The following is a 12,258-nucleotide window of genomic DNA, read 5'->3' as shown; positions in this document are numbered from 1 at the left end:
AATGTGCCAAATAAAATATCGTTCACAGTTTTAGCACGTGACGTTTTATCACGCATTTTACAAACTTTCCCGAAAATAGATGCTGTAAGTCTGACAATATTTTAGATATTGCATCAATTATTGTAAATTATAAATCATAACTCATATAACTAAAATTCAAAAATAAAACTAAATAAATAATAGGTAGATACTAACCGTTTTTTCCTTTCAATACACCATTCTTCACACTGGTGTTGCCTTCTTGTTCTCATTTCCAATATTTTTATTTGACTCTCAGATAAAGATAATTTATCCAAGTAATCGCGTTTATATGCTTCAATTTGATTTTCAGTTAAATCTAAGAACGGGTCGTGTAATACATTTCCGTAATTTTCATCCGGTCCAGTATTGGTCAGTGGTTTGGCAGCAGTTTTTGTGCGTTCAGATGTTTTAAAAAGGCATCGACGTCGGCTATGATTTTCAATTCGTCTCGTACTTTTTTTAATGTATTGTTTAGTATACATACCAGGGCTTTTATCGGTTATTTGTTTATTAAAAGAAGATAGACGATTAGCTCCTTCGTTATAAGCTGTAACTGCCGCATTACATCGAAGCTCATAAGAACCTATAAATAGTTTATGTTAAATTTAAAAAGTGAATAATCGATAAAGAGAATAGGTACTAGCCGCCGGAAGCAACTCTCACACGCGCACGCACATGTCAATGCATAGCGAAAAACGAAATATATTCTTGTATGTATAACTATAAAAACTGCTAAAAGCGGTAGTAAATTAAACATACTTCCTGAAGTTTGATTGAAATTAAAAAAAAACGGTTGAATTTATAATCTTCTAGACTATGCTCTTTAGGAATCACTTTTTTGATTTAAAATCAGATACGCTCAAAATAAATACAAATATAATGCAAATATTTCATGAGATTTTTGAAAAAAATATCTTAATTTTAAGGGCTATTAAAATTGAAAATCAAAAATCGACTTCCTAAAAAGCCTAGATATTTTGTCAAAGAGTTCATACATGTATTAATAATTTAAATCGGACATTCCGAAGTATGTGTAATTTACTACCGCTTATTGGTCTAAAACGTATGAAAAATACGCATGCTGCAGTCCCCTTAATCCAGTATACCTACACCGAGGAATGCGGACCCTCAACTGTCTACACTAAAATATTATTAGCTAAGCATATTATAGTATTGTTTTTATTGATAACTCAAACTCATGAACGTTTTACTATAATATTGTATACAATTTATTATACTGATGTATGTATGCGCTGTGGATTGGCTACACTTGGCACAATTTACGATATTTAATGATAAATGAGTAGGTATATAATTTTATTATATCATGGAAATTCAAAGTCACAGTAAAATTATACTTTGTCATACATTCAATAATATATTATATAATGTACGCCACATGACACATAAATTATGTATTTGTTAACTACGATAGTGTTTACTGTTTATACTTTTATAGGTATAGGTACATATTTATACCTATGATTTACATGATATGTAGGTACAACATGTTTTTTAGTTTTGTGTTAATGTGTTATTATAATAATGAAAACATTTATATCGTTTTTTTTGTTGAAGAATTGTGTAGGTACATGTTTTTTTAATTTAAATTTCTATGTCGTGTGTTATTTCACTATTGTGTTTAACCTTCAGTAACGTTATAAAAACATCATTATATTGTTATTTTTTTTTATGTATATATATTTTTTTAGATACCTATAGCACTTATTGAATAGGTACCTCTGATACTTAGATTACAGAACTCATGGGTCGAAAGTAAAACTATTATCTCAACCTCTACTCACACAGTCTTGTCAAGATACGTAGTCACAAAATACCACATATCGTATTGTAGGTATAGGTATAGGTAGGTATATAATATAATATGTACATAGGTAATAAATTATCTTGTAAATGTTCGTTTTTGAAAATACTGTTTTTAAAAGTCTTATTGGGATAGTGACCGTGTAAAAAAACCTTACAATACAAAACAATAATATATTGTTGTATCCAGTATGGTAGGGACCTAATCATGATTAATTATTATGATAATAACATTTTTTTTTAGTTCTTACTGAGAAATTCGAAAAACGACCTTTCCGTTTTTATCTCACAATATTATATTATATGGTTTTTTTTATGTTGGACGTGTTCGTTGTGCACATGACAAAATTATTTGAAACGCTTTCAGATAATATATAATACAATGTACAGTGTCCCAAAACGCGATTGGTGGTAGGTACCCTTCATATCGCAACCCTCCCATTTCAAGGACGAAGCCTGTAATAGACCACCCAGTGTCAGAGCAGCTGCTGCAACCCTTGGTCAAAATTCCGAGAATCGCAAACAAAGAAGAAATCGATTCGGCGCCAGATGTCGTCGTCAACGCCAAAGAGTGGCACGAGTACCATCGTTATACTCAGCTACAGTGAATTCACACGATAAAATGTTTACAATATAAACTCTATACTAACTCTATACTATAGGTTTAAAATATATTATTTGGTTTTGAACAAATAGTTGTTTTATAAAAAATAATAATAACTGGCAATATAATTTATAATTTTATATTATACCAGGCTGCCAAAGTGATGCAATAGTTCTCGATTTCATTAGGAATCCCATTAAGTATTAACGTAGGAATAAAACTCTCCATAGAAAATCACAATTAAACCGGAAACCCAATATAATTAAAATACTCTAAACAATAATACAAAACTAGATAAACCAGTTCAAAGTGTTAAGATACGTTAGCACCGTGATTTCTTACAATATATTATAATTAACAGAAAATAAACCTAAAATTTAAATAATTAATGAGTAATGACTTCTGTAAGTAAGGGTTTATCTTAGGATAACCTCTTTCTTTGTTTCTATCAATTTCTCTTATATTATGTATTATTTGTATCATTTATTTTTATTTTTGTGTACCTATATTTTTATGAAATGTTATATATTATTAAATTGGTAGGTGGAAAAAAAGGCCCAGAAATATAAATATAAATGTGAACACATGTATACTGTACTCTTAATTAGTAATTACCATGTACCTATAGACTATAACAAAATATAATAATATATTATATTATATTATAATGAAAATAATAATTAATTAATTGTTAATTATATAAAATATAGATTGTAAATCTAACAAAAATATAAATATGAACACAATGTGATATATTGTGTTATAAGTTATAAGTAAAAAAACATAAGTCTTAGGTATATACATACTACTATACGATAATAATCATAAATAATAATAACTAGTAAAATATTAATTGTTAATTGTATAAGAGGCCAATATAGGTAATTTTATAAAAGAAAATCTTAAAATTTCAAATATAAATAATTATATATCTGAATATGACTTATACTTATACATATATAACTATTGAAAAATTTAGGTATGTATATACCTAAGACTGGTGTTTTTTGACTCATAACTTGTAATAACACAAATCAATCATGAATCATGGCGTATACATAATATTGTGTTCATCTTTATATTTTTATTTGATTTACAATCTATACTTTATATAATTAACAATTAATTATTATTTTCATTATAATATATAATATATTATTATATTTTGTTATAGGTATATGGTAATTACTAATTAGGTCATTAAGAGTAGAGTATACATGCGTTCACATTTATATTTATATTTCTGGGCTTTTCTCCCGCGATTCTATTAAATTATAATATTAAACTTTAGCATAGGCTAGAAATATTTTATTTAAAAAAAAACTAACCGATTTTAAATTAAGTTAATTACTTTTTTTTAATAAATTGCAATCATGACAAGTTAAACCAACATAAAATCAACTTTTAATTTTTAACTTAATTTCCCCTTTGGTTTATTAAATTATTTATATAACAAGTAAAAAAGAAATTGATTTTAACTTGCCGCCTTGCCTTACTGATTTTTTTGTACCTACATTAATTACAGGGGGATCAAGCCAAGAAAAATATTATATTTCTGTGGAAGCATTTCCAGCTGGTACATAATATTATTTGTAAAATTATTACAACAACTATAAGACGGATAAACGCACTTGTGCCTTAGTTGTTATAATACCATCGAAACAGTAAAAACGGTATTATAAAAGTTAAAAACCGTAAACATAAAAATAGGTATGTGCAGCGGATAAGATTAAACCAAAAAAAAAATATGGAGTTGGAATGTGTGGTAATATTATTCAGTTGAAAATAATAAATTAATAGGATTATATAATACAGTTTGTGTTAGGCATAATATAGAGAAAACACCGAATCGATAAACGTGCCAGAGTGGCCGACCCCTAGCTGCGACGCCGTAGCATTTGACCTCGTCAAACTCGTTTTGTGATTCAAATCCGGTTGGACTTCACACACCATTATAGGTATTATTATTATTTTAAAAACGTATGCCTACGCGCGATAACAATCTAGTAGAAAAAATAAATGTAAAATGTAAAACGAAATTATTCAAAATCATAAAATTCTACAACGGGTACCTATATAATATAATTGATTGTGTGTTGTAGCTACAGCCCGACGTGATGGTGGTTTGAATATTATTTTATTTATTCTGAATGTATGATGACTATACTACATAATATTATTACTATATTAACCTAAATCTCCCGTTCTTATTTTTACATTACCACAATATACATGAGAATAGAAATATAGAATATTAGGTATTATTATTAATATTATTCAAATTGTCCGTATGGTGCCGTTTGCCGGTTAAACACGAAAACGGCATAAATATGTGTTTATTTATACGACGAAATACTAAGACTATTATGTGACACGTGTACGCATTTCGTAAGCTTTATCGTATTATAGGCAGGGGCGTGCTCACGGGGGGGTTCATGAGGTTCAATAAGGCTCCTTCAATTTTACTTGAAACCACCCCCCCCCCCCAAATAAATTTTCTGAACATGCCCCTGATTATAGGTACCCCTGATTATAAGTGGTGTGTCAGACTAGAACGAGTTTCGTCTGCATAATTATTTACTTTAAACGTATACACATACTGCACGCAAGCGGTAGAGATAAATGTTCAGTTCGGTTAAATAATATTACAGATTTCGTCACTGAAATGCGAGTTTATAGTCGATAACGATTAAATATTAAATATTAAACACTATACTTCGTCAATTTATTATAGGTTTCGTACCAAATAAAATTACACGCAATAGTCATAAATTAGCAGTCGGACTGCAGTACAAATACATAACAGCCCAGACAGTCCAGTTCAACAATAATTATATTTTACCGCAGATTTCATCTGAAATGGGTATCAGTACTCTAATAGTCTAATAATTAAATATTATAGTCACGAATACTGACGAAAATTCGTCAAAATGTATGATTATGGCTTATTATTATTATTATCTATCAGACATAAGAAAAAAATTTCAAAATTCAGAATTTGAATTACCGTATTATTTAATACATTGTATATTGAATAAAAAAACGGGAGTGAGAATACTTAGTGAACCATTCTGTATATATTAACTATTAAGTAATTAGAAAACTATCTATAGGTACCTATGCGTATCGCGTATGCATTATAAAATATTGAGTGCCTAAGATGAAACTCTGGGCCACCGGATTATTATTATAATATGTATAAGAACATATTTTTATTTAAACGTATCGCAATTTTAAGACAAAAACCGTAGTAGTGGTATAAATAGTAGGTACTGTCGTAATAAGTAGGCATACCTACGTTTCTTTATCGATGTATTCCTAAAACATTTCTTCACGAAGAAAGGATCGTCGTAAATATGTCCAATATACTTACCGACAAGAAAACCGGTTTTTAAAACACTTCTAGATTCACCTAATGGAAAATAATTATTCAATACAACATATAAAATAAAATTATTTTTAAGGGGATTCGATACCGTGATTTTCTGTTTTTGTCTAACACACGCGCGACATAGTATTTTAGACTTGTTTTTTACCAAATATTCCAATTGATCTATTGAAGTGATAAGATTTCTGAAAACAGATTTGAATTTGTCGTCAAGTCTACTTGAAATCGACTTTCCCACATTTTTTATTTATTGATTTTAACTTCTCCAAAAATTGAAATAGCAGAATTTTTAAGTACTCATTTTGAATATGACATTTAAAAAAATTTGGGGGATAAAATCAAAAATCTGGGAAAGTTGATTTCAAGTAGACTTGACGACAAATTCAAATATGTTTTCAGAATATTCTTATCGCTTCATTAGAAAAATTGGTATGTTTGGCAAAAAACACGTCTAAAATACTATGCACGCATGTGTTAGACAAAAACAGAAAACCACGGTATCGAATCCCCTTAAAGGAAATACTCAAATACTTAAAGTGTAGATAATGCATTTCAAATAATAAACGATACTTAGACGTATATAATGGTAAACCGTTGATTATTTTATCGAAGAATATCATTATTTATTTTACATAATTTTAAGTCGTTAGAAAACAATATTTTTGAAAACAATATATATTTTATACTTTTTTTAATGACAACATACCTACATTTTTAAATCCTTTTTTCCAAAGCAAAATATTGTTAAGAGACCTTCGTAGTATGACAATCGAATTTTTGACGAGTAATTTATGAGATACAATTAGTATTTACATTTTTCATGGGTGGACTGGAGCAGCACTATAATAGGTACCCCGAAAATATTTATTAATTTAAATATATTTTATCCCACTACTCTACCCATAAAAAATTTAAATACATATAAGGATATAACAAATTGACCACTTAAACTAACTAACTGATTTTTATAGATTGAAATACTCTGTATAGTTTTCTGCTTCGGAAAATGAAATTAAAAATGTATCAATAATGTATGTTATAAATTTAATAACAAGTAACAATGTAAAAACTTAAAAAATAGTCTTTGAAATAATTTATGTATTATCGTCAATAATAGAATCAACTAGTAAGTACCTATATTAATATACTATACATAATATTGTTGATTTAAATGTATTATTGACAACTAAGCTATTATTTTATATTTATTGTTATTTCGCTCTGCGAACTTTTTTGCAGTGCAAACTTATGTGATATTCGATTCAGATAAATTATTCTAATTAGGAAAACATGATATTTACTTTATTTTGAATAAAAATTCAAAGATCAGTCTAAAATATAATAAATAAGTTATATGAGCTATGGCCTGTATAAATATAGTCCATATATCAAATAAGGGGAGCCACAAAGCCTTCAAATTTAAAGAAAAACTAACCTTTTCAATCAACTCACTTGATAACACTGTTTATATCACCACTTAAATATTTGTACAGAAATAATATTACCAGTTAAACGGTAAACGGTCACTTTGTACGGTTCGTTGCTTAAAATGCATATAGGTGTCGGATCGAAAGCCGACAGGTAAAAATTTACATTGCAGAACGCAGACACCTTGAATGATCTGCTAAAAATGTTAATTTCAGAACGCGATCAATTTGTACTGTTATAAATACATAAACTATTAAAGTATATATTATGTAAATATATTATGTATTATATATGTGTATACAATTTCATAAAATTTGATGAGATTTAAACATTATTTTATTTATTATATATTTAAAAGTAATTAGTAAATTAAACTTTAAAGATGTTATAGACAATAATATATATAAGTAATGAAGTCAAAATTATCAATGTTTTTTAAATTTACAGGTCAGCTGGTAACATCAAACATTAGGTACTTGGTGCTGTAACATATTTATAAATTATAATTATATCACCAAATTGGATATGCTAAATAGCATTTAATAATCTTAATAACATTTATAATATAATTGGTCATTCAGAATTTTTATATTATATCTATACCTATAATATACTTTATGTAGCTATATAATATTATATATATAATAGTAGTTACAATGTATCCACGTTCTACAATCTATAGTTTTACCCGCCCGTTTAAAGTGTCTGCATTCTACAGTCTTAATGTTTACCCGACCGTACAAGGTGTCCACGTTTTGCACTTTTAATTTTCGACCGTACAAATTGACCTAGAACCCAGTAAAACATCTCAAGGACAAAAAAAATGGTCAGTATAAAATATCACACCAATATTAATTAATATGTAATTTATTTACAAATCGAATTTCAGTATAATTAACATTTAATAGTTAGTAATCAATATGTGGGTGTATTATAATAATGAATATGTTACAGTAAATGATGTTAAACATCAAAATAACGTTATTTTCTAGTAAATAACAATAATTACCTAATTAGCTAGAGATTATCGTGGTTTATTATTTTTTTGGTTTGATTGTCGATAATTTCTACACACGATGGAAAATGTTGTTATATAATATTATCTTAATGGTATTAGTTACTAAGATAGCATTACAGCCGCAGTAGATAGAACTTCGGACTAAGATAGTCTGTAACCTGTCAGTCGTACGGTACGGCGTAGAATCGACATCGCTGTTATAACGTCATACTATTTTGTATGTTAAAATATTCGTATAACATTGTGTTCATATTCTTTAAGTTGTATTGACTTATTATTAATATAAAATTCGATATGGACGAACTTGAAATGAAAAACAAATTTAACAACATTATTTCTGATTTAGTTAAAAAAAAACGTAGTGATAATAACTCCTTTCTAACTGTTGATGAGTACAATTTTCGTATTGAACAATTAAAGCATTCAAAATTTGTGTTGAAAACACCAGGAGAAAAAAAGTCTATGAAAGATTATCGTATGGTACGTAAATATGATATTTTAACAATAAATAATAAAGAGCGTCTTATTAAACCTGTACACGATGATACTATACTATATTACGTTACAATTGACGAGTTGTTCAATATTTTGCATTCGACTCATTCTACTATTGGCCATGGCGGAAGATGTAGAATGGATTCTGAATTAAAATCAAAATATTGCAATATCACGAACGAAACTATTATGGCATATTTAAATCTATGCACACATTGCCAAAAAAAAACATCAAATCCTAAAAGAGGCTTAGTTTCAAAACCTATTTTACATTCCACTTTCAATTCAAGAGCTCAAATTGATTTAATTGATATGCAATCACAACATATTAATGGATTCCGCTTCATTTTAAATTATCAAGACCATCTTACGAAATTCGTATTACTTAGAGCATTATCGAGTAAACGTGCGGAAGAGATCGCGCACAATTTGTTGAATATTTATACAACTTTCGGGGCACCGGCCATTTTACATTCAGACAATGGCCGAGAATTTGTTAATTCAATAATTGTTGAGCTTCATTCCATGTGGCCAGATGTAAAAATAGTGCATGGCAAACCTAGACACAGCCAGAGCCAAGGGTCTGTGGAAAGAGCTAACCGCGACGTCGAAGACATGCTAGCAACATGGATGGCACAAAATAAAAGCAAAGATTGGCCTTCGGGCTTAAAGTTTATACAATTTCAAAAAAACCGTGCATTACATTCAGGTATGAATATCATTTTGTATTACATATTAAATATTTAATATTGTTTAATAATGTTTTTTCTATCAAATTCAATATTAAAGTCATTGGAAGGTCTCCTTACGAAGCAATGTTTGGGTGCAAAGCAAGAGTTGGATTAGCATCAGTAGGCATTCCAGTAGACAAACTTTGTAATTTAAGTATGGAAGAAGATATTGAAAAAATAATGCTACAGCCCGAAAACAATGAGGATAATGAGATCAGGGACGAGAACAGTGAAAATAATGAAATCGGAGACGAGAAATGTCTTGGTTTGTTAATTTTTTTAAATTATAAATTTAAAAATTAATTTAAATTAATTAAACTAATTAAAAATTCTAAATAATGCAAAATAAAACTCTTTATTGCTCGTTTGAAAAAAAATTCTAGTTATAAATAATAATTATAAATTTTATTTCACCCGACCCCTGCATTTCGGTCATTTTATAATTATTTTAAATAGGTATTACGTTTTATTTCAGTCAACAAACGTCAAGAAAATATTACAAATGAAAGTAATAATTCAATTCAATGTTTAAAAAAGCAAGCAGAAAGGATGACGACACAATCAAATAAAAAATATCAAGAGTTGGAAGTCGGAACAAATGTTCGTATTTCCATTCCTGACGTTGATAGAGCCAGTGGATCCCCACGCAATTTATTAGCAGTTATTGCTAATGTTGACAACGGCTTTTATAAATTATGTAAGTAAAATAAAATAAAAAATTTAAATTTATAGGTATTTATGTATTTATATTTGAATTAGGTACCGAAAATGGTTTTCTTAAACACAAGTATACGAGATCTCAACTTGTGCCATGCAAAGAAATGTTGCTTGATCTCAAAACTCTGGTTGAATCATCTAAAGAAAAAGAGATAACACTTCGAGAAGCAGCAGGATGTAGTAGTCTTATGGGCACACAAGGCTATCAAAGATGTCACTGTAAAATTAAGTGTAAAACAAATAAATGCACCTGTCGATTAGTAGGAAAATTATGCAATTCAAAATGTCACAGTCCATTGTCATGTGAAAATAAATAATAATATAACAATTTAAATACAAATAACATGATTAACTAATATTGTTTGGAATTAACGTAAATCCTTCGTTATTAACGTTATAAGCCTTGTAAAATATTTATTATTATCTATTAACGTTAATTGCTAGTTAATAACGTAAATATAAATTTAACATCTTTTACTGTAACAAATATACTGAATAGTATAAAAAAATTATGTGAAATCAAAATATATCGACAATATAATTATAATTCAGTATTGTACATAATTCAAATTGAATTATAATTAATATTTAATGGTTCCTTACATTAATTTTTTTTATTTTTCATTCTACACATAATATTAAAATACATTTTTTAATAATGTCAAACTCTTAGTTATTATGTATGCTCACTATAAAATATTATAACTATACTTATTATTAATTATAATTAATTCCAGTTAAAAATATACGATATTATAATATTGTATTGCTACTACATCAGGTACATAATACATTAATTCCTACTGACGGTACATTTTGTCAAATTCCAGATTTCGGATCAAAAGCAGGTAGGTAACCCTATATTGAGGCCCACATATAAGTATCCCAATTGCGTCCTAACACTTAAAATTCTTTCACAAAATAACGTTTATAATAATGTATATTCTTTTTACACATCATTACACAAAATATCATAATTTTATTTCAATCTTAGTCCTATCCCGATGTTTTCAATCACACTTCACTAGGGTCTGCATACTATTTATACATCACAACCTTCATAAAATAACAACCCTGCTCTAGAAAAGTTTTTGACTCCGCTTCACCAATTTCTAGAAACATCATCATTATATTTATTTTTTAAGTTATTTGACTGTACACTGGAGATAATTTAATATTCCTGTAAATCTGCTAGGCGCATGGCTCGCCGTCTGTATAAAAACCATAATATCTTATACATTAGCAGAAACTTTATTGAAAGTCTTCCATTAGGTATTAGTACCTATACCTGATTAAACTTCGTATTTAAAAATAAAAAAGTGTCACCGTTGGGCGCTGGTTAACTTTTTTAGTACCTACAGTTTTTTTTCTCGGTAAAACTGTAATTGTATTTTTGTAACAAAACGAATTAAAATTTTGAAATATAAATAAAAATGTATGGCTTCCGGTTTCACATTTATCAATGGGATACTGAGTCTTTGCTGTTTGAAATTTCCGACAGTTATTCAATTATTCGATTATAATTAAATGTTGATTTGGCAGTTCACTAAACAAATTAAAAAATGTAATTATGCAAGCAGTATATTGTCTGGTTATATTATTATTATAATTTTAGACCCCGCGAGGTGCGTAGGTAAATGTACATTTTTTAATGATATATTATAATATAGAAGATACTGGCCTGTGCATTTCGTTGTCCGTAAAAAATGCCACCACTTATATGATTTCAAACTTTGTGTTAAATTCGTAACTTTAATACCTGGTGAGGAGAAGAATTAAACATTAATTAATAGTAGGTACTTACAATATTTTAAAAATCATATTTATGTTTAAAGCGGTCTTTCTGGTTAAAATATTAAAACTATAACAAGTTTGTTACCAAATCAAAAGTAACAAGAATGAAACATCATATATGAACATCATAATATATAGGTACAAATAGTTTTTATCATTTGATTTTGAATACTTATGTTTATTATATAGAAGTAGGTACAATGTACATTGTACATACAATAATTATATATTTCTACAA

General features: G+C 27.9%; 2 protein-coding genes across 2 annotated transcripts in view; one reads left to right on the top strand and one right to left on the bottom strand.

Annotated features, from left to right (window-relative positions):
• The window catches only part of LOC107884931, a 3,039-nt gene extending 2,098 nt beyond the window's left edge, over positions 1-941 (bottom strand). The window contains exons 1-2 of the mRNA XM_029486256.1: positions 196-941; positions 8-90 (exon numbers count right to left, since the gene is read on the bottom strand). Of these exons, the coding sequence (XP_029342116.1) occupies positions 8-90; positions 196-503 (391 nt within the window). The 5' untranslated portion in view covers positions 504-941. The remainder of the gene's footprint in view (positions 1-7; positions 91-195) is intronic.
• Positions 942-8,232: 7,291 nt separating this feature from the next.
• LOC100167094 (KRAB-A domain-containing protein 2-like) lies at positions 8,233-10,569 on the top strand. Its single transcript, XM_003247522.4, has 4 exons — positions 8,233-9,487; positions 9,568-9,774; positions 9,985-10,206; positions 10,269-10,569. Exons 1-4 carry the CDS (start codon positions 8,578-8,580, stop codon positions 10,541-10,543), a joined length of 1,614 nt encoding a protein of 537 aa, XP_003247570.2. The 5' UTR covers positions 8,233-8,577; the 3' UTR covers positions 10,544-10,569.
• Positions 10,570-12,258: the final 1,689 nt, after the last annotated feature.

This window comes from Acyrthosiphon pisum, chromosome A1, assembly GCF_005508785.2.
Source record: "Acyrthosiphon pisum isolate AL4f chromosome A1, pea_aphid_22Mar2018_4r6ur, whole genome shotgun sequence".
Lineage (NCBI taxonomy): Eukaryota > Metazoa > Arthropoda > Insecta > Hemiptera > Aphididae > Acyrthosiphon > Acyrthosiphon pisum.
Note: the sequence above shows the minus strand (reverse complement) of the source record. Positions and strands in the feature narration are given on the sequence as shown.